This window comes from Achroia grisella, unplaced genomic scaffold (genome assembly GCF_030625045.1).
Source record: "Achroia grisella isolate CSIRO2021 unplaced genomic scaffold, CSIRO_AGI_Agris_v1 utg874, whole genome shotgun sequence".
In the NCBI taxonomy this organism is placed as follows: domain Eukaryota; kingdom Metazoa; phylum Arthropoda; class Insecta; order Lepidoptera; family Pyralidae; genus Achroia; species Achroia grisella.
This window is the reverse complement of record NW_026713051.1, coordinates 3,050,771-3,076,237: the sequence shown is the minus strand read 5'-3', so window position 1 is coordinate 3,076,237 and position 25,467 is coordinate 3,050,771. Positions and strand designations below refer to the sequence as shown.

Here is a 25,467-nt window from a genome sequence, read left to right as displayed (position 1 = left end):
TCAGTTCTTCCATATACGGCTTTTTATAAAACAACCTGTCGAAGCGCCATGATCTGTGATACTTGTTATATCCGAAACAGAAGCCGACAATAAAGCTACATTAGTAGTCTACAATGACAGTAAAGTGAATCGCAGAAAAACGGCTCCCGTATAACTTTCCCCTTTGTGGTTGTAGTGGTCAGACCTGTCTTCCCAGATTCTATCAGATTACCATTTTCACTTTCCTAATGCGGTTTCGCATGGAACATAATTGCTTTACATTTTACACTAATAGATGTTTTGTTTCCTTTTTGTCTGATAAAAGTAAATGTGTATCTATATTCAATCCTGATTTCTTAAAGAATAGGTAATATACAGAGTCGAGTATACTATTCAGATATTACCTAATAGCTGTCTATTCATTGACAATTGTCGATACAATATTGTAATAATACCTGTCTACACAACGATAATCCTGGATACGACAGTCGGAAAGTCACGGCGAACGCTACTTATGATATATCCACATTTCGCTGTTAATATTTGAATCCACGCAGCAGGGGCGAGCTCGCTCGCAGTCGTCTCTCAGATTAATTTAATTTGTTGTAGGCGTTTTTCAGTTGGTTTAAATGAAATTTGGCACACGAGGTTTTTGGTGTCGGACAGATTTCATGTCACGACCTATAGGTAGCAAAGCTCTTGGCAACGACGGCCTATAAATATGTATATATTATAAAAATGTTGTAAGTTCTATAGAACGAATTAATCTAAGCTGAGAGCACATATTTTCGAGTCTTTCAGTCGGAATATAAATAAATTATGAAGTCTGAGTACAATAAGGAAATTCTGATTGGTGATTTTCACAAAGAATATGAATTGAATATTAATATAACATAATTCAGAGAGGAATCTTTCTTGTTCAAATAACTTGCTTATTATTAATTTATCTCTAATTATAAATGGGATTATTATATTTTTTAGGTTGTTGATAAAATTGACGTTTACAATAATAGGTATAAGAGAATGTATATTACCTCACCTTAAACGTAATTACACCATTTATAGAAATGAAACTTTTAATTGGATCGCTTTTAGTAGAAAAATTACAATGTTATCAAAATAAGCTGTAGAAATTTTATAATTTTTATAATGGAGAAGGATATAGCCTACTTTTTACTGATCCAGTTATTTCGTTAACATGGACGAACCGCAAGAAATGTATGTATAAATGTTATTTTAATTTATTGTACATACAATATATAATGTGTATAAAAGTTGTGCTATTGTAAGAGCTTTCCTCCAACGAACTGAATGGAGAGAAGTGTCAGTTGTCAGTATTGTACACAATGTGTTACAATATAAGAAATTATATTTATCCCTAGATCTTTTAAGAAAGGGGGCGTTATCGCCCACTTTGGGACTTGGAAGACTGACCTAGGAATACATATAATTAGTAGAATAAATATAATAGATACACAGTTTTCTTAAAACGTCTATCTAGATATACTTATATAAATCTTATAATTATATTATTGTTTAATATATATAGCATTATCATTTCCTTGCCTAGGTATATCCTATTATTTGGGGTAGGCGCAGTACGTCATCTATGTACATACGCATAGTATCTATATAATAGTAATGTTAATACAATAACATTTATTATTGAGTATGTCCAATCATTTTCTTTCTGAGTGATTTATTCGTAAATAAATGAACAATATAGAAATTTGTCTAGATCTTATACGTAGTTGTGTTATCATGGCCGAGTTTGCACTAATTTTATAATTACTTTATTTGACTAGGCAGCTGTTAATTTACCCTTATGGAAGTTTAGAAATGTACGCGAAATCAAAACTTTATAATGAGTTTATTCCACGTTTCCACCTCACATGTAATATTTTAATAGTGCCTTTTAACAAACCGACCGTTAATAATTTGTGGCATTAACTTTAGGTCGTGGAATATTTTGTTTCATTAATTTATTATGTAAATAGCAAAACTCTATTTGTTTATTATCGTTATGTCTAAATTCTTATTTCCTGAATAATACACACACACTTCGATAGCGTAGCAGTTTAGCACGTTATCTTAGTTTCCGATGGTCGCCAGTTCGACCCATAATTAAATATTATTATATATAGATTATTCAAGAGTAATATAGATATAGATTATGTAATTAAAAAATAATTGTAGTATTAGCACCTTGCCCATCATTTTATTGTTAGCTCGTTTGCCAATCCAAGTCGTATGAAATGGCAAAACTGTTCAAAAATCGATTGCGTGTGAAATAGCGAATGTTAATTATACGTATGTCCATATGTTGCGTTAATTGAACAAGTTAAAGCTAAGGAAATTGTACTAGAAATTATCATTTACAGATATTAACATCGATAGAATGTTAATCAAAAATACATTAAGTCTAAGAATTAGTTATTACTAACCAGTGCCGTCTTTCAAGTATGGACACGAACAACGGGGCGCGGTGCCCAGGGCGCCGTGCTCAAGAGGCCGTAAGATACTTTCGCTTACACGAAGGACCAACAATTTTGTATAGATATATATATTTATTGTCCATAAACTACATTTCTGTCGTTAAAATGTTACAGGTAACCTTGGTTCATGTTCCAATTTTTATCCTTATTTGTTTTATCCATTTTCCTATTGTTAAGAAAAGAGTTCTATGAAGTTTACTTTCCCCTAGAAGATTACCAATATGAGTTTTGTTTAATGCAACTGTAATTTTTTTTTTGTCGCTATTAATTTATTTGCCTGTAACACGTAAACATATTATAAACGGGACACTGTCTAATAACATGCTGATGCTCTAATACAAATATTAAGGAATGTTGCCTTGGAAATAAAGATGGTAAATAAGTGATCAGCGTCAGAATATGTCAACAATAGTACCTTAAAGATATGGTGTATTAATAATAAAAGATGCTACTTAGAATTAAAACATTGTAACTTGCATTTTATAATACTTTATTTTAAGAGGATTTGACAATTAATATGGGAATGGCATCTAAAACTTCACGTTTACTGTGGATAGACATACACTACTCCTACATAGGAGTAGTGTATGTCTTAGGAATGGATATGTATCCAATAACATTTCTCATGGCACAGATAGAATTTGCTGTATTGACACGGTACATAGACTAGAGATTGATCGTTGATCGGCGAAAATGAAGATTTATCACGGCGAAAGTTCGCTAGTGTAACCGCACAAATTAATTTGATGCCGAAGTCTGTACAAACAGTCAGTTCCTATCTGCGATGCTAAACCCTGGTATTACTGACTATACACGTACCAGTTCTTGCTACTGTTGACTACAGTGATTTGTTTGTCATAATCGTAACTTCGTTATACAATAAATCCCAAAATATACAAAAGTCTTTATTCCCAATATTTTTTACCAAGAAACGAATTTATGGATCATACGTATATTTAGGTTTTTAATTTAAGAAGCCAAATTGTTAAAGCTAGAGTGTGTTTATCATCAGTATAACTGGGGATTTCTTTTGATATAAAAATTTCATATTTAATTTAGAGAAATGAAAAAAATGCACTCGAAAATTTCCACTGTAATAAACATCACATGGGATACGTGTGTGCTGTTTAATAATCTTACAAAATGTTCTATTCTGCACAAATAATTGTAACTACTATGGGGAAAATCGTGATATATAATTATTAAACCTGTAATTTCGCACAGTTATTGTAGTATTACAACTGTGTCTTACATATTAAATATTTATGATACGATAATGGTGGTGGTGTTCTTGTAAAGAGCAATCAATACAAAGTATTTATTAATTTAGAACTCTAGTATGTCGGTATGTATTTAGTTTTAGTAAATCTGTAAGAACACTTAAGGATTATTTAAATGAACAAATTGTAAAGCATGCCATAGAATGTGGTCACATATAATGTTGGATATATGTATACGGGATATATTTTAACTAGAGTGCGAAGTAGGCTGCGGCTCAATTACTTCCTATTCTGTTGGTAATTAACTCTCACTCATTTGCTGTGCCTTTGTTGTATACTAGGTATTATTCTGAGACTGGGATTAGCAAATAAGCCTCCAACTTACAATACCGGTACTCAACCCCATTATATATTACTTCCACTCTTTAGTTTCCGACACTTAAATATTTTTGTACCATTATAGTTGATACATACACCAACAAAAACATATGTAAAATATATATATATATATATATATATATATATATATATATTACTTAAAGATAAAAATAATATATAGGCACTAGCATAATTCGGAAACTATCCCGTCATAATAGCTGCCAAAATGACATATATTTAGTATTGTACGTTTAGTAAAATTAATTTTATAATATTACTGTTTCTAGAAATCATTGAATAATATTAAAACAGAAAATAAGTTACTTAATATTTACCAGCGCTTGTGATTTTGAAACTGTTAAATAATATTTCCTTTTGAACGTCGAGTAAAACTAGACTGAGGCTGCATAATTAATACCATATAATTCCTATTACTGTTATTATTTAGTAATTTTAATAACAGAAATTAAGCCACTCAATTGTCTGCCATAATTTATTACAGAAATTAGGGTACTCAATTAACTGCCAACATTGGTAACATAAATGCTAAATATTTTAACAAAATATGCAATTTAATAACTATTATTAATTACAGTATTTTAGGATAATATAGCAAGCTGATTTATAGTAATTAGCTAATTAATAAATCCGCAATGAATAAGGAGTTGTAAAACTGTAAGCGAGTATACGAGAATTTCCTCTGATTCGTTGGCAGTGGGTAGTGCTAACACTCCATACGTTGAGATAAGTAAAGTTTTCCAGTACTCGAACACGGTTGACGTGAGGCAGTTACGACTGAATCACGTAAAGAATCGTGTCTAAAAATAATAGAAAGATTTAATAATTTAAAATTTATACTTTATTTTATTTAATTAAAATAATCTTAGAGTCAAATTAGTCCTTACTAATAACTCGAAGATTATTTTTATCTTATATCTATCCTACCTTTAGTATGAACGAGAATAACATTAGTAACGTCACTATTTTTAAAAACAACGTTCCTGCTTCGACGATTATTTTAATATTACTAAAATAATATATAATTATAATAAGATAAAATAATATAATATTCTCCAGATCTCCGCAAATTCTCCAGCGTGACATGGAATAATGATCGAGCAGGGATTTGATTACGTAACGCTATTAGAATTATTTTATTATTGTGAACAGATAATGGAAAGTTCTGTGATTTTGTATTAATCATTTGGCAGATAATTAAACGGTTTGCAACTGCAACTATTCATATATTCACAATAAAATACCATCTAGATCTACAATAGCAGCAAGTTAGATCTTTTTCGTTAGGTAGGTGCGGTAGAATTGGTAATAAATATCTGCGAGGAAAGATATTTCACATAACATTTCAGCGCCGTCAAGAAGCTTATTTTGTAAGCTGTGGGAATGGTAACACATGAGTGGTATCACATACATCGCGCATGGCAACGTGATATCCAAGGCTCATTTATATGCTATATTATAAAACCTTGTATGCTATTGCAGTTCGATAAAAACTTATTACATGTTAAATTTTGTGACTATTGGTAGACCTATTGAAATGCCAAAATATAATAACTTCTTTTATGTAAAGATGTAACTGTTCAAACCTATGTATAGTTGTGTAAGCTTGGTATTTGTGTTAGCCGTAAATGAATTAGTCTATGTCTGTTATTCAGAATACTATTTTCATATATGCCATTTTCTTAATGCGTGGTTGTGTACCATTATATCATCATAAACAAAAAGACTGAGAAACAAACAAAATCATTTATAAATTTATATAATAACTAGCTGTGCCCGCGGTTTCACCCGCGCTATATTTCAATATAAAATATAGTCTATGTGTTATTCTGATAAGCAAAGTAAACTTTCGTAAAAATCCGTTAAGTAGTTTTAAGCGTGAAAGAGTAACAAATACTTACAAACGTTCGCACTTATAATATTAATAAGATTATAAAAAGGAATGAGTAAAAATTATCTATAGGGTTGTAGAAATATACAGAGTCGTATATTTTATACCATTTTATATTCCTTTTATTAAAATAATGTGATGTGGAGTAAATCCCTCAATACATTCAAAGAAATACACCAAGCCGAGCTCCGAGCTAGCATTTCTGTATTTTCTAAGTACTTTATTGGTTTTCAACGTGACGGGAAAGCCAGTGGAATACAGTAAAATACACTTCAGCCACTCAAAATAACGCAAATCATTTTGACTTATTCTTAAAATACCTCTGAGATTCAAACCTACTCATGATTTAACTTATTCCATTTATATTGAAAGCAAATTGAAAATTAAATTAAGGTTGATTCCCACATGTTCCACTATCTTATTAAATGGTATTGCATTTTTAATTAATGGATTGTATTCAACCATTTGAAACATGAGAAAATATTGGTTTTCATATTTTAATAACCTACCAACCAAGATTATAATAAGAAAAGATTTGGCAATTAATATGTTTGTTTGTTATGGATAGACTCAAAATGATTTGTTCTATTTAAAATGTCTTACGTCTATAGGTAGCTATATTTTCAGCGAGTAATATAGACCATTCCATACAGGCAGCACGGGGTGGTCCGACTAGTATTTTCTAAAAATAAGAAATATCTAGAAAGTACGCATTGGGTCTTTTACAACGTTGGATTCAAACAAACATATTATTTGAAGAGATTTATATTATATATATTTACACAATACTTATACTAAAGAACAGACGCCGGTCGTTAAGTTGATTAAAATTTATTTGGTGATCACTATTTATAATTATAATTCAGATATAATTCTTACATTCAGATCATAATAACGTCTACTTGTAAAAGATTTTTTATTATATCTCAAAAATGTTAAATGAATATTATTTTATCTTTTCTTGAAATATTTTTATTGACTGTATTTATTTTAGATTTTTTACTCTAGATGTTTCAAATATGAGCAATATTTATTATTCAGTTTTCTCTAACATAACGTTACAAAAAGTAAGGCTAAGAAATTAACTTGCGTATGATGGCTAAAATATCATACACAAATATAATGAGTTTTGTTATATTTAATATTTATATAATATCTTATTATTTATTTACTATTATAAACGCGAAAGTTTGTGAGTATGGATGGATGTTTTATATTCATTCACGCAAAAACTACTGCTGTTAAGTAGTTTTTGCGTGAAAGAATAACAAACATCCTAATTTTCATGAAACTTTGCAGTAATATAGCTTACGCATCAGAATAACATATAGGCTACATTTTTTATTGAAATTTAACGTGGATGACCGCGGGCACAGCTAGTATTTAATATTACTGTAATATGCGTTATAATAAAGGTATATATTATCGTGACTCCTGCTATCTAACCGGATGTTCATTCAACAGTTTTCTATTTAACAAGTAACTCGCAGGAAAACATACGCCATACGTTTGTGCCAGTTTTATTATGACATGACTCGCGTGATTGCGTCCACAGTAAATTCAATAAAGATAAAATTTCTAACAAACACAATATTTATAATAAATGATTTGTTATATCTGTTCGACATAACGATTGTACGGAAGTGAACGATACATGCGAATAGGTACTATTAATTATACAATACAATACATCATGCTATGGTGCACCATACATACAATACATATAGGGGTGAGCGAATTATTAGTACTGATGACTGGCGGTCCCGATGTTAATAATTACCACGTCAGGTCGAACACCGCGCGGTTACCTTTGGAAATCATTGTGGTATATTCCTAGTGAATTCTTCATAAAATTCTAACTGATTTGACTTCCTGCTGCATTCTGTTTGCCAGCATGCAGGAGAGTGTATTATACTATTTCAGAACATTTATAAACTACTATATACATTATTATACATATTAAATTATATAACATACATTAGAAATATGTTTTTTCCAAACGAATTGAAAAAGGATGAGGTTTTCAATTGAACTGTCATTTTTGTACGCATCATTTGATTTGTTATGTTTACGCTATCTTTTATACGAACCGAATTTCAGAATGGTATCAGAGGTTTTAAAGATACGTTGCTACATTTTTTTAACATTAATATCGTTTTTATAATTTAATATATTAAAATGCACTATATTTACTTATTGCACAAAACTAACATTATTATCAGTAATAAAAACTATTACTATTAGATGTTGAAAAAAACGTATTTTACTCCAGTACACTGCCCAAAACCACCTATTTTGTATAGTATAATAATTTCAAATACCTATTACGAATATACATCTAATATCTAATATCGTATGTATCTAATTTCATAGTATGTACATGTACTAAAACTAGTATGCAGAAGCTTTGTAATCATCTCTTGATGATCCTAACTTCAGCGACATTGTTCTCTAAAGAGAACTAAATTTCAAAGCTGCTTCTATGCATACACGATGCATGAAACTGTTTTCGTAAATTAAACTTTAGTGTCTATTTTAAGGTACGATAAGGTATCATAGAGATGTCTATCCATGTAATGAACAAAATAAAGGCTTAATATCCGTCTCTTGTGTTGTAAGCGCTGCCTACTCATAATGCTCTACTTTGACGAGTAATGAGATTGTTCTCTGTTGAAAAACGGATTGTCTGATCTCAATTTTATAACCAAAAGGAGATAAAGAATCTTATCGAACCATTACTTCCCGCGTTCATGTAGGTTTGAAAAACTTTTAAGAGCAAAACGATTAATAAAGCATATTCATTATACCCTTCTCATCTCATTATCCTAATCCCATCTGTTGATGTCTAATGAATAATTATAATATACGTAGTTTAAAATTGCTTTGTTGCCTAACTATTTACCTGGATTCAAAAAATATAATGTATACCTATATATAGTACTAGATTTTGTTAGTAATGGGGAATAGTCCACCACTATTGCTATTAACGTACCAGATGAAGTCGGCCACCACGCGTACTCCCTTTGAACCATCATAGTTATTTATTTATTTCTTCGGCCTCGGTGGTCTAGAGGTGTAGCACATCGCTTTACTTCCGATGGTCTTGGGTTCGATTCCTCGCACGGTTCACATTTGTATTCAAGATTACAATTGTTAGTATCGATCTGGGTGTTTTCTATATATATTATATATATGTTTACAAAAAATATATATCTAAGTATATATATCAGTTGCCTAGGATCCATAACACAAGCTCTGCTTACCGTGCCGTACCGATGGCACTGTATAAATTGTTTAATTATTTATCATTTCTGGCTCACCTGACTTCTTTTTCACCCTATAATTCTCTACTGGTGCCCCACCTCCGTACACCCCTTCGAGCAGGCGCGTGCACCATTGCTTTATCATAGAAAAAAAAAGGTTTAACTACGTTTTCTCAATTAGTATTAACTAGTTGAGAAAACTTTGTTGAACCTTTAAAATACGAAGGTATATGGATATGTGTTGATGTTAATCTACTTATACAGCTTATTTTTATGAAGAGAAACTCAAATTTAAATGTAAAGTACTTTATGTAGTTTAAGCTTTTGTGAATGATTCTTGCAAATAACGCATATTTGTTATTTGCAAATTGGTGGAGTAGTCTTTAGGAAATTTGTTAGGTAGTTAATATATCAGATTAAGGATATGTTATATACATATTCTCAACGCTGTGCTGCTAATTGCCTTTAGTAATAAATTATTATTATATGCATGAATAAATATGTGAAAAAAATCTTTTTCGTTTTGCTGCCACTGAATACCAGCGGTATGTTTATAGAATATACAATAAAGCTGAGTAAAGTGAGTGAGTATGTATGTAAAAAATATTTATTTTGTTTATTTTTAATTATCTACATATAAAATTAAGTTTCATTGTATATACATTTTATTATTTATTTATTTTTGCTGTATTTATATTGTAACTGAAAAACACTGTATAAATGTAAAACAAGTATGTATCGACTATATTATGGTCAAAATGTGTAACATTAATAATGAAAAAATCATAAGGAAAATTATCTACACTGGTGTGTAGATAATTTTTTCCTTATGATTTATAATAAATGGAATATTGTAATTGAGAGATTATTGGTATAATCTCTCAATTACAATATTCCATTTATTTAGTTTTATTGTCTGCAAGGTGTATTTTAACATAGTATAAAACAGTCACCGCTGCTCTCTTCGCTTATATCTTTCAAGTTATGCTCCGGATTTTAATGCACTTTTCAGCAATAGATAGAGGGATTAAGATGAGGGATCAAGCCGAGAATTTCAAACATTTTTAATGCATCATAATACGTCAATTTTTGTAGCTAGGTTAAAGAAATAGAATATTGTATTCCATTTATCTTACCTATAGTATATCGGTAGATATCAAATATATATATATTTGCACGTATAGACTTAGTAATGTAAATCACGTTAATTGACATAGCGTATGTCCTGACACTGTACTTGAATACAATATGTCCTAATTATATAATCTATTGTTCCAGGTAACAGCATTACTAGCGGGGACGACATCGATCTGAAAGCTCCCCCACCAATTTTCCACGAACCCATCCAGCAAGAGAAGGTTGGTCCATAAAAAAAAACATTTACAAATAAACTACAAGTACATGTAGGTATTGCAGCCTGGAAGCGTTCTGCAAACGCGGCGCCGGCAGCATCAAATTCTTCATTTAGCCTTCCTTGTTCCATTTTGTGAGAGCTCTTTGTTTATTTTTTACTCTTTTTGCCTATTAGCGCCCTGTAACTCAATTCTGCTCAAAATTAATGAGGACTTTCATTGACTATGGAACAGGTTATAGAGCCGATTTAAGTAAGACAGTTATTTACGTGTCATGTGTTAGAAAAGTTTAACATTTTTTCCGTTTTTAATCGATTAGGTAAGTAACTAGTTAATAGATCAACAATGAAATGAGTCCTTATAAAAGAATAATAACGGAACACTTTTTTTATGAAAAGATTTGACATTTTTTGGGTTCTTGTTACTAAAAAGTTAATCTACTTAATATTACAATTGCAGTATATATTTCGAAAATCCGTAAATAAAGAAAAATAAATCTCAAACAAAATACTTTTTATCTGAATATAATATTTATATTAAGAGAATAATAACTACCTATCATACAAAAATTATGAAAACACAAAAAAATAAATACAATATAATAAATAAATTCAAATTGATATCTTTGTAACAATATATAATGTTAATATATTATTTATTGTATAATTAGTTTTTTGTCAAGATCATGTAAATTAACTGTCAACGTCCTTAATTTCGATCTTATTCTAAAATATTAATGTTGGAGCATTGCAGCCTTCATTTCTCTTCTCAGAAACTTCGTTTAAAGTTTTCAGTCTACTTTTAATTTCATCCTAGATAATTACTGCACTGAGATCTTGGTTCTTCAGAAATAAAACGAAACGATTCTTCAACACGTGCTAAATCAATATTCTTACTTAATAAATAATAAGAAATATTATATTCGAGAAATACAAAACTTAAAATGTACAAATATTCATTTTCTCATCTTTACACAGTACGTTGGTGCTGTCTGTTCGCTTATATTTTTTATATTACGCAACGGATTTTAATGCAGTTTTCAGAAATAGATAAAGTAATTCAAGAGGAAGTTTTATATGTATAATACACGTATGTTCTCGTACTATATATAGATCAAGCCGAGAAATTCAGTTGCGACGCCGGGACGCGTCGCTAGTATGGTAATAAATAAATTATCGCAGTAACGACACTCGATGAATACATATTTATTAGTAAAAATTTAAATAAGAATTTTGATAAACACTACAAAAAATATTCAAAATAATATCACACCATACTAATCTGTTTACAGAACGGAAAATATCTGTCACTCGTGCTCTCCATTATCCCCCCAATTCCTCCCTACACCCTTTTCTATACCTGCAATTCCATGGACGTTTATTGCCTCTTCCTATATCTTTTTATTCGAAAATATTTATTATAAGACAATCCTTATAAATGTAAAAAAAATTAACAGAATGTTTGAATGTCTAAATATTTTACATTTTAGTAATAGAAATTAATAAGTTCCATAATAATTAATTAATATAATTATAATAATTACTATATAAAAATAACTTTCAAAACGAAATGCGATTTTTTACCTACTATAATAATATAGAAGGTAAAAGTTTTATTCGTTATATTTCGTTTTAAAATACATACTTAGTAACTTCTTTTCGACGTTTTCCTTTTTTTTGTAGCAGAAAACATTTTTATAAACAAATATAACTGCGCCATCTATTTTAATTTAAGTAGTGAATAGAATGAAAGTTGTTAGTCTAATTAGTACGTTCATATTAAAAAATAACATATCAACGACAACATTGAATAAAATTGCAAGCGGGCGATATTCAGCAACAATAATTTAATTTCATTAATGGCTTGGCGTCGGTTTGTAGCGTGAAATATCAAATATGATATCGTGTATTCAGCAAACTAATGTGTTTGACCACAAAAGCTGGGGCTTGCTTCTGAGCGTTGAGACTGTGTAAAGCTAAGCGAAGATGTCTTATCAATTTTGCTTCACTGCGTCGTTTACCACCTCGTGCACTCATGTCCCTCATCCCATTTCCTCGCTTTCACATTGGAATATTATCTATTCTATTTGTGGGATTCACCAGCATTGTCCACTAGAGATCTGCTATACGAGGATAGGTAAATTAAACGGCCCCGAGCTTATTGAAATAGGTCCTTTTATAACCGACTTCAAAGCACAAGTTTCTCAACTCAGTTGTGTGTTTGTTTGTTACCTCAGAGACATTTATGAAGCGATATTCTATTTATTTTATTTAAGTATATATGCTTGCGGGGATTGATACGAGATGCGAAGTTTTAATATCAAAATAAGACATTCAACGGTCGTTTATGGTTTTTATAAATTATAATGATGATGATGAAACCGTTATAAAACAATATAACGTAGCTGAAATAATGCAGTCGTTTTTTGTATGAAATGACCTCTTTTCTGTTTACCATCATAACAAGCGAGTAAAGCGTACAGTTGATAGTATAAGGTTAATGAAAAAGATATTCTGCAGTTACGAGGGATATATCTATTTCTTTGTATACATTTACGCGACATTAAATACTGGCTAACGTGATGAAATCGTCTTGGATAATCGCCAGTGTATTGCAAAGATGCAGCGACGTTCAGCGTTATATTCACTGCTATGGTATAAGATAAAGATATGCTATGTATTACACGCATGATACAGCGTTCAATCACATAGTAAATCATATTCAGAAATTAATTCTAGCGTGCATTGCGCCACTATATTTGCTTTGTCTGTATCCAAATTTCGGTACGTGCATTGATTGCGATTGGTGTCTAACCAAACCGTGTGACATGGCGATACGGCCTAAATTCTGATAATTTGCAAAGGCAACACGAAGCTTATATTGAATATGTCTAAGCGTCTCTTCTGATATTCTGCTTCCAAATCGGACCTTTGATATTCCACCAACATTCCATTTATCGTCTATGATCGTACTATCATTGAATTTCCATTGGATTGGATACAATATTCTCAAATATTCAAGCATGGTTTACTACCCATACCAGCTGGTTTACAATTGTAGTGTTATAAAAACATTTTGAGTTTTGATAGAATGCCAACATTTTTCGTAATTTTATTCGAATGTTCATATAGCGATGATGGATTGATCGTGATTTCTCAGTTTAGTTATAAAAAAAATAGTAATACGGTAACTACATACTCAGTCTAAACTCAAAATAGCTACATGTAAACATAAAAGAGATCTTTGCCCGCCTGTGGGACAAAAATCTGAATCATAACTGTATTAATATGTTTTATTGGATCAAATTCACGTCCAATAAATACGAGTATGATTTTGTCGATATATGTGCTTTATATTTTAAACTACTACTACTATATTGAATTTAGTTCATTTCTAAGATACGAAGTTTATTTACGTTGCTCTATTTATAATTTACATATCTCTGCCTTTTACGTATGAATGGACCTCAAAGAACACTATTTGAAATCTGCGATTTTATTTCGATTCGATTTCGCTAGTCTGCTGATTTGTGTTTGTTGTTCCTAGTATTGGGTTTCATACAAGCTCTTCCCGTTTGTCAGAAAATCGGGTTCTATAGGGAAATAAATTTTTATTTATACTTGAGAGACGACTAAATGTAAAGAAAAAGCAGTACATATTAAGAATTTGAGCAGAGATTTTTCGTAATGCTGAAGATACTGCTTGTATAAAAATATTTAATACTAGATAAAATAATATATTATTCCGACATACATTTTAGCCCCTAATTCACACATGAGTAGAGATATGCTTGTTGTTACAACAGTTGTTATATTAAAAATTAAAATTATAAGGACACATCAGAATTTTTTAAAAGCTTTGGCAAGCAATGGCTCCTTCGAAATGAGTGCATTTTCAGCTCCGGTTTTTATTCTTTTGTATTGTAATCTCATTGCATTTAAAATCAACGTTAATTAATTGACATCGAGTACACATGAACTTTGTAAATATGTGTCCGATTAAAGAAATAAAGATATCAAATAAAATATCTTTATTCATGTAGGTACAGACACTTGTATTATGACAAATTTCCACCGTCAATTCAGTATTTACTTTCGGCTCAGCTATTATTCTTATCAGTTGAGCTTGTACCTACTTACAAAAATACAGATTCATATTTATATTAAATTAAATCAGGGAATCAGCTGTAATCATAATATTAATACGTGATGCAAAAACTTTGTACCCATTTTTACGGAAATTGCACGGAAGGTGAAGTATGAAATTTAGCACATTTATAGTTTATATAGGGGTTGCGCGCACATAAACTTAAAAGTGCAGAATCCTTCCATTTTTTTAATAAAATATGCGTAAGAAACGAATGAAATCCATATATAAAACGTTACATACGCTATTATTATATTACATAACTGATAACAAAAAGTTCAATGTCAATATTGTTAATTGTCAAATCAGCAAATCGAGATCGAATTTGTTTCTGTGGTATTATCAAAATAATTTATATATTATAGTAATAATAATACTTGAATCAAGTCTGACAATAGAACCTTAATAATGTTCAAACTTATAATTTAAATTAATTATGATCTTTTTCGACCACTATAAGTTTTAATTAAGTCGTTAACAAAGTCTGTTTGTACTAGTAGCTTGTTGTATAACATAATATTTGTTTGTTAATTAATAGCAATACGAATGTAGTGCGCATTTCAATAAATTCCTAGAATATTGAGCAAATCGAGATTTATACATATATCGGTTTTACTGCATAATAGACAGCGTAAATTGTTTTCCTGGCTGCACAAACTAACTAGTGCGAGTAATTAATTATATTAAGTGCGACTGCGAAACACCTACTCCTGCGTACTCAAGTACAGTCTCTTTGATATATGTACGTATATACATTTATTTATGGATTCACGCTCTTTCATATATATTTATTTGAAATAATATAACGAAATATATATGTAGTACATTATTTGCTGTGTACTAAAAATCTGAATAGCTTTAGGCGCACATAGAGCATACATAAGTAGGTATACAATAATACGTATAATAATCTCAGGATAATTCACACAGCGCCATCTAGACACAAGTTACGCTAGATAAAGCTTCTGTTATTGGTACTACATAACTGATACAAATTATGTGAAAGTTTATGAGTATGGGTGTTTGTTACTTTTTCACACAGAAACCACTGAACGGATTTTTTTGAAACTTTACAGTGATATACATACATCAGAATAACAAGCTATAAATTTCACGCGGGTATAACCGCGGACACAGCTAGTAGATGTTTTCTTCGTAAGTACATACAAATAAATAAATATATATACGTAGTAAACACCCAGACCGATACAAACAATCATATTCATGAATTTAAATGTTTGTGCTGTGCGGGGAATCGAAGTCGCGACCATCGGAAGTGAAGGGGTATGCTAGGCCACTGAAGCCATTAATACTGTAATTGCATTGATTATGTTCCGAGAACAAGTGCGTTACTCATTGTAAGGTAATTGTTCACCATTGTGGTAACTAATTTTGTCATCTTGTTTGCTATTACAATTTAGGTGTACTAATACTGAAACTAGTAAAAATAATACAATTCTAACATGCCTTTGTATTTGCATAACGAGGAATATTTTATATCTGAAATAACGACGTACAAGTCACATGTAGAACAGTAGATCGTTATTTTTGTTCTCTTATATTCACTAACGTTTACAGTGAGTTCAGTTAAGTGAACTCCTTACGTGGCGTTAGAACTTTAAGCCTGACTGACATTAACGATATGTCCAGTCGGATGCAATCGAAATAAATGACCACATATAACTTTGGACAGAACGTTTAGATATTTGTATCTTTATTTGTTATTGGGCCTACCCAATACTATACATGTCGAAAATTTGTATGAGACTAAAATCCGATAAATATAAATGATATTAAATAATTGAACGGATTCCTTTCAAATTACTATTTTTTCAACAATTAGGTTATTCTTTGTTTTTTTTTTTTAAATCTATATACAACTAAGGTTTACAATAAATAAATATCTTCTTTTTTCTTAAAACATATATTTCTTTAGTACAAGAATCAACTGTAAAAGATCTTAAAATAATAACTTTGAGTTTAGATCAGTAATCAGTATATACAAATTACACTAATTTCTTTGTTTGTTACGCGAATAGTAGCTCCTAACAACTACAGTACACAAAAAACAAATCGTGATGTGATAAAGAAAATATATAGGCATTCATGTGTTCAGAACACTCAAAATTAGCGATAATTAAAACCCAATTGAAAATAACGCGAATTATTCCGAATATTTTTAATTTGTCAGCTGGTGAATCATATTTTTTTTAATTGACGATAATGAATTCGTACTCCCGCCTGCGCTATCGGTGTATGCAGGCGGTGCACCAGTGGAGGATGATAAAATGTACATGAGGTCAGGTTAGCCATCGTCGCAAATGCACCAGTAATTTATCACGAAGGTTTCTAGGAGGAACCGCGTGGAGGTCACCCTGACATGATACATTGCTAGCATTAGTCCACATTACTAACAATACCCTTCCCCGGTGAGTAATAGCAGGATCTCTGAGTAATACTTATCTATCACCTATATTTTGCTCAGTAATAAAAATATATGACAATTCTAGAAAGAGAATACATTTAAAATTCGTAGAAAAATACATATATAAAAATGTGCAAAGAGTTTACAGCACATACCTTAGTACACACATATAGTATAGTAGTTACTATATACACTACTTACATTTACTTTATATTATTTACAAATAATTAAAAATATCACTTTTATAAATATATATGGACAAAAAGGAAAAAATTATAATATAAAAAATTTTACGTTCATAAGCAGCTAAAATTTCCTACATGAATAAATTATTTTTGAATTTGAATTTATGAGAAGTAGAAATCTAGAAAGAAATTTACTTCTGAAGCACTGTAAAAAGTCATCTGCATATGGGTACGTAAGTCTCACCTATTGTAGCCGCCCAACCCGCCTGTAACTTGTCTAAGCTGTGTTTTGGTGGTAAGGTGCAGATTAGGCAGTGAAATGACAGGATAAGGAGCATGACATCTTACTCCTCTGAAATGACAACGCATACGTGGTTTTACGGGTGTCACTGGATAACGTAATCTCCGAAGGCCTGTTCATGTATATAGGTGAATGTTACCACTTACCAACAGACGGGTCCCCAGTTCGATTACCAGCATTATCATCATTATCATCATCTGCTTCTTCCTTATCCCATTTATTTGGGGTCGGCGTAAGATATCTTCTCCATTCATCCCTGTTCGCAGTCATCTCGCTATTTACTCTCTTTCTTATCATATCGTCTTTCATACAGTCCATCCATCTGTTTTTCGGCCTTCCTCTGCCCTTATACCCATCCACATTCTTATGTAACACCTTCCTTAAGATATTATATTCATTCCGTTAAAACACTAATTAATAAGAATTTTATATTAGTAAAAGTTGTGTGTATTCTGTTAAATAAATAAATTTTGTTTCATGTGTCCAGGTTACCCTAGAGCAATGCCCTATATTGAAGGAGAGCGCAGCCGACATCGACACTGTATCAATCTACCCTTCGTTTAACTTCCAAGTAAGTTCATTTAAACTAATAACTAAGTATATTGCGTTACAGATACACTTTAGATCGTATTCATGTCAAGATCTTCATATTAAACTCAACATCTTCCTTAAAAACACTTTTATAAACACGTCTCAACTTATTATTTTGTATCTGAATACGGAATAGAGTTATCGGAATAAACATTGTTTAATAACAATGTTTATTCCGATAACTCTATTCCGTGTTTACTATTGTAATGCTTACTGGTATAATATACCAGTAAGCATTACAATAGTAATGCTTACTGGTATTACAAATATGAAAGTACTTCTTTCTGTCTGTTGCGATTTCACGCCAAAACTATAGTACTAAATAGATTTAAATGAAATTTGGTGCACGGATAGTATAGACCGCTGTTTCCCATTTAGTGGTACGCGTACCCCCATGCGTATGTGAAGTTGCATCAAGGGGTACGTGCCGCTATCAGTAAAACAATTATACACTAACAAACTTCCACATTTATAATATAAGTGTGATTGCTACAATAAGGTATACGCAAGGTTTGAGGTCTCTTTTGAAATGGTACGCAGCAAAAATTATTTGGGAACCACTGGTATACACTGAGAAAGGAGATAGGTTACTTTTTAATGTGAAAAAAGAGTTGTAAGGGGTTGAAAGGGGAGATGCAAGGTTGTATGTATCATCATTTATAAAGCTAGAAACTTGAAACTTATGGTAGAACGACAAAACTTTTATTTTATTTTAGTATATTAAATATTTTTTTTTTAATTGACCAAGATCACTATTCTACGCGTACAAAGTCGCGAGCACAGCCTAATATATATAACATTCTCTGACACGAGAATGTTGTATAAAAAAGTTTGTAAAAAAACTCCAAACCACATATTTTTTTTGTATCTCAGTAATGGCTTAATCGATTTATCTGTAGCTTTGCTTATATATTATATATAGTAGCAAGTGTACTATATATTTAGTGTAGCTTCATTCCAATCAGATACAGTCAAGTTAAGTCAAGTTGTTCTATTAGCAGGCGTACAAATTTCTAACATATAATAAAAGGAAATCTACTATGGTGGACCTAAACCTATAAGAATTGTTTTTCAGCCAACCCTACAAGTTCAAATGACTGCCTCAAGAAACCCGGGCAAATATTTATTAAGGACCGTTGTTTCTAGGTTATATCAAGTCCACTGAAATGTCTGTATATATGCCACTATGTGTAAGATAAGTCAGGAATAACCTAGTATCTACTGGTACTTTTCTATATTAAAAGACTACTCTGTATTTTATATAAATACAATTCCTATATCTATCTTCTGATCTATCTTCACATAAGATCAGTTAATCCAGTTATGAAAAAGTAACAATCAGACATATACTTTCCCATTTATAATATTGGTATGGCTTGGTATAAACGAATATTTAGCAGAAATATTATTTTATTTTGTTGGATAGCGAATATCCATAATAAAAACTGTACGTAGATTATGCAAGTGTAAATATATACCGCAACTCTTAAATAAATTTCGTGTATTCATCGGATTAAATATTGGATACATGGTTAAAAACCAAAAAAAAGTAGACGGCTGCAGAGATCATACTTCAATCCAATTACATATATTTGCAGCAGTATTGCAATATCAAATAATTCATTTCCATCAAAAGATTCATTTCACGGATCCAATGTTTTTATTTTAAATGTAAATATTTTGTTTTACAATCGGCATATTGAAATTTTCATTTCGTTATTTCATATCGCTGCGTGTAATAAAATACTTTAATTAACTACAATGGTGGAAACAATTTCTCTGTTTTAATTACACAAGGCTATTTCATAGTAAGGGAAATAATACCTGTGAGTAAGGTACAGGGATTACGACAATGTGAAAAGCAATTATTTTCTTAAAATGAAAGCTTTATAATCGAGGAAGGAAATGGTCGTAGAAAAATTAGGAGCGACGACGTCTTGAAGACGGAAGCCGCATCTCCGTTGGTAATTGTTTGCTCCTGAAAGCAAGAAAGAAGATACGAAGCAAATTGTAACGAGCTATATTCATGCATGGAATGTATTCATACGTGTAGTGTACAGTATAACTAAAATTTATTTATAATGCCCTCGTTTCAATGGAGAGAGGAACTTGAAACGAGTTTGCCGGTGAACTCCGATTGTAGTGGGACTTTTTTTAATAGTACTATAGAAATTTATACAATTTCACAATAGTTTGTAAGGTTTAATTGTAGATCGACATCTATTGATGATAAACATAAACAATAAAAATAAACCATCTATAATTCAGGCATCATGTACGAGTATTATTAAGAAATAAAATATATTAAAGTGAAGATATGTTATTGACTTTGATGAGGTTAAATGATTAAATACCTTAGTTCTATAATACACATACACATATTTTTTTCTTAACTAAATTATTTTTTAACTATTGAATGTGCTAATTTATCTTGCATTCTACTGTCACAGTCATAATGAAGAATAATGAAAAATAGAGACAATAACTAAGCTATTAGTTTTATTAAAAAAATAAATAATGTATTTGTACAACTGTTCTTTTGCAAACTGCGTATTTTTTTCTCTTAATGAATACTAACTACCACTTATATAGTGCAAACTAATTTACTCTGTGGTCCAGCGATTTAGCACATCGCTTTATTTCCGATAGTCACGCGTTTGATTCCCGCACGTTACAAGTACATATTTATTTTAATAATTATGATTGTCTGTATTGTGATCCGTCTTTTTTATGTATATATATATTTATTGTGAATTTATCCTCAGACACCCCTTGCAGAAAATAAAACGGTTTTATGTGAAACTGTGCAGTCTTTTCTTTTTTAGAATCATTAGCAGGTTGTTACATACATCCAATTAGCTTCGTTCTAATAATGATGGTGCTCACTATAAAACGTCGTGTTAATTGTTCTGATATCAGTAGGGGCCGGTGCTCTTCGATGGTATCGACCGGGTTGTGTAGTTATTGTTATGTATTTAAAAAATGTATTAAAATAATTATATCAGTTGTCTACCTAACACAAGCTCTGTTTCGCTTAGATCTGATGAGAGGGAACAGTGTAGATTATTATTATATTCGGTGATAATTTAATGAACCGTTTTTACGTGAAATCTTAACACAGTCAATTTTCGCATTTTTTTACAATGTTAAATAAATAACCCTGGACAATTTACACAGCGCCATCTAGTCCTACGGTAAGCAGAGATTGTGTTATGGGTATTAGACAACCTATAATTATAAATACTTAGATATATTTTTTGTAAATACATACATACATAATACACATAGAAAACCACCAGACCGATACGAACAATCATACTAATGAATACAAATGTTTCCACCTTCGAGGTATCGAACCCGTGATCTAAGTAAATCGGTGTGATAAACCGCTGGACCACCGAGGTCGTCATGTTATGATCAATCAACACATTTATCATAGATTCTGGCCTCATGTGCAGGCACGCCTTCCTGAATAAAAGTATAAGACTATTTTACATTAAACTGTGCTATCTATTATTTTTTAAATCATTATAAAATAAAGATCCAATTGGTATGGTTCTCATAATAATGGTGCCCATTTTTATACAACGTCATGTTAATGTTCTGATATCAGTCGCGATCGGGATTCCTCGGTGATATCGACCGTGCTATGTAGTTATTGTTCTTAGGTGCTATGTCGCATTGACGTAACATGTATCCTACAAATACTGAACGCAAATACAGCGTTCTTCTTCTATTTATATCAAATAGGTGTTAAAACTTGTTGAATTTATGTGAATGTGAAATAAATTTAATACCTCAAAGAACGTCTGACTTCTATTTCGTCGCGCCATTAAAAACGTAGTGATTACTTGCTCAAAGGCACCATTCACGTTTGTTATTCAGAAATAAAATTTATTTGAACATTCCATTTTTATTTATTTTCTTTATAGGTAATTGATATTCGTGGCAAAAATGACGTTACTACGGAGTATTAATTTTGCAATTACTTGTTTAATACATAATTAATGTTATATAAAAAATGATAGCTCTCGTTAATATTATAAATAGAATATCTCATTTCAAATTAGCGGTATGATTTAATATGAAATTTGTATCGTAAATGGCTTCATTCACATTAATGAGCGATCAAATACTGTCCAGATTTTAAATTAAAGCGATGTCTGATACCTATCGACTGATTTGAAACTGTGTTTATAACAATATCATAATTGATTTTGTTGAGTGCAACGACCATAACTATATTGACGTGACAGTATATTCGCAAAATTTTCCTTGTATACCAATTACTAATGTATACAAAGCCCCACCTAGTGTTAAGTATTAAGGTAACATGATAGGTGGCAGTTTCTGTATCTTCTCTGTTTATATATCCATATATCTTATCTTAATAATATTAGAAACGCGAAGGTTTGTGAATAGATGATGATGAACAGATGATGGATGGATGTTTGTTACTCTTTCACGCAAAAACTACTGAACGGATTTTGATGAAATTTTACAGTAATATAGCTTATACATCAGAATAACACAGGCTATAATTTTAAAAGATATTAGGTAAATTAGACGAAATATAAATGTCATGTAAGTGTTATGCAGACGAAATTGTAACTAGTATATATATGTACATATACAACTATATAGAAATAACGATGAGTATATCGCACATCGTCTAATCCCAAACCAAGCAGAGCTTACATATATGTATATATGTACTATACGCTAGACTATTGATAGACATATATGTACGTTTATTTGAATATTTTATCTTTGTTTTTTGGTCATGCGTACATAATATATAATGTACTGTACGCAGACATACTCGATTTTTTACATCGTGTAGGGTTTGAACCAGCGACTTTTAACTTAATATTAAATAACTTATTATACACTATGAATATCTGTATATGGTTATATGTTAACCTCTTTTTATATTTAAGAATGTATTGTGTTTATTTCCAACGTAAAGATATTCATTTGTTTTCATATTGTGTCATCTATACTTATAATAAATTAGTAGAGAGATCAATTCTGTACATAGAATCTATTTCCAAAATAACTATCAGGGGTGATTAGTGATTAATACTGATGCCAAAAATGCAATCAGTAAAATTTTTGTCTGTCTGTCTGTCTGTATGTTCGTTATAGAAACAAAAACTACTCGACGGATTTTAAAGAAACTTGGTACAATTATTCTTCATACTCCTGGGCAGGTTATAGTATACTTTTTATCACGCTAGGATCAATAGGAGCAAAGCAGTGAAGGGAAATGTTAGGTAAACGGGAGAAGTTACTTCATTTTTAAGCTTCCGTCGCGTGTGCATATTTAATGGTTAAAGCTACACAGAAATCCTGTATGACGGAAATGGTTGACTCATATATACCTATTCAATAAAAAAAGAATCATATAAATCGGTATAGAGACACCAAAATTATACATGAAATACGGTAATAAGCACTGCACGCTGCAATTGTATTAGACGAACCGGTACGGTTTAATATTGATAAGGTGTAAATAAATATTACGTATATATTTATGTATAAGTATAATGTATTGCTGTATATAGTATATAATTAAGGTTATTATTATTAAATAAAATATTAAATAATTGCATGTAATAAATATTTGTAAATAAATTTATGAAACTGTATTTATGTGTGCGAATCGCCTACACCATAAACAGGCGTAGGGCTCGAGCGCGAGCGTCATACAATATTTGGCTGTTGATGCAAGACTTTCGAGAGCGTTCGACCTTTTTGACAAACAATCTATATCTATACTAATATTATAAAGAGAAAAGATTTATATTTTTGTGTGTATATATCTTTGTATTGAATAGGCTTCGAAACTACTGGACCGATTTGAAAAATTCTTTCTTCACTAGGAAGCTACACTATCCCTGAGTAACTAGGCTATATTATATTTACAAATAAAATAGGGATCCTTTCTAACTCCAATATACATTATTATTGGAGTTAGTACCCAAAGTGTGATAAACTAAACAAAAAATACCTAACACCCGTGCGCTGTAAAAAGTATTGATGATAGAATAAAATGATGTACCACGACTTTGTTGAACACATCATTGTCTACAAAAGTGCCGCGACAGCATGTCTTATAGTTATGTCACAATAAGTGTGTTTAATTTATAAATTTAATTGAAATGCCGCTGCTAGAATAAGCCTTTTATTTGTATCTTGCTATTAATCCTTATCAAAATAAATTCACTTGAACTTTATATTCACGACTGGTTCAATATTTTTATATAACTTTTTGAATGATTCAATTTGGACATTCCATTCGAAAGATATCATGTATTTAAAAATGTAAGTATTAAAAAAAACCCTTTCGAGCTTTAAATCAAATGTATGCAGTGTAGCGATGTGGGGGGGGGGTAACTGGGGTACGAGAGGGGATACTTGCTAAAATAAGATGATCAGGGAAGATAGCGGTAGCAGTTACTCCGTCAGGAATTGCTGCACCTCTCTTAAAGGATGGAAAAACTGCTCATTCTACTTTTAAACATCCGCTATCCGTAAATCTTGAGCAACAATCTACATGTTCTATCCACAAAAATGGGCCTATTGGTAAATTACTACAAAATGCCTTTGTGTGATGAATGCACCATGAGCCATAGAGCACCTATAGAGGCCGTGGATAGTACCTTAAAAGATCTTAGAAATACCTCTGCTCTCATAGGCGGGATTACTTTTGTGTTTGCTGGAGATTTCCGACAGACTCCCTGTCATTAAGCATTACCTACAGTATGCGTACACTCTTATGGTCTTTAATTGAAAGTTTAAAATTACGGACGAATATGAGAGCTCATCTTCAAGAATTACAGATAGTGATTTTCTACAACAACTGTTCAAACTTGGGGAAGGAGTTTTTCCCATTCCAAATTTAAACAAAAATTGTGATATCTTTCTGGATGTCCTTATGTCAAATCGCCCATAATTTAGAATTTTTTATAGATGCCGTCTACCTTGACATCGAATTTGCTCCAAAAAGGTTTTTTTTGCTTAATTTTTAGGGTCATAGTGTGTTACTTAGGAATGGTACTGTTAACGAAATAAACAAAAATTACAATGTAACCGACACCGTGGCTAATACCTATTAGTTATCAGTTATTACCGGCATTAATAAGTTTACTAAACCTCTGGACTGCCACCACACCAATTGACTTTAAAAATCGGAATTCCGATCATGCTTTTGAAAAATT

General features: G+C 31.0%; 1 protein-coding gene across 1 annotated transcript in view; it reads left to right on the top strand.

Annotated features, from left to right (window-relative positions):
• The window catches only part of LOC131852969 (alpha-mannosidase 2), a 71,729-nt gene that overhangs the window by 34,933 nt on the left and 11,329 nt on the right, over positions 1 to 25,467 (top strand). Inside the window, exons 3-4 of the mRNA XM_059203728.1 lie at positions 10,523 to 10,602; positions 18,141 to 18,224. Of these exons, the coding sequence (XP_059059711.1) occupies positions 10,523 to 10,602; positions 18,141 to 18,224 (164 nt within the window). The remainder of the gene's footprint in view (positions 1 to 10,522; positions 10,603 to 18,140; positions 18,225 to 25,467) is intronic.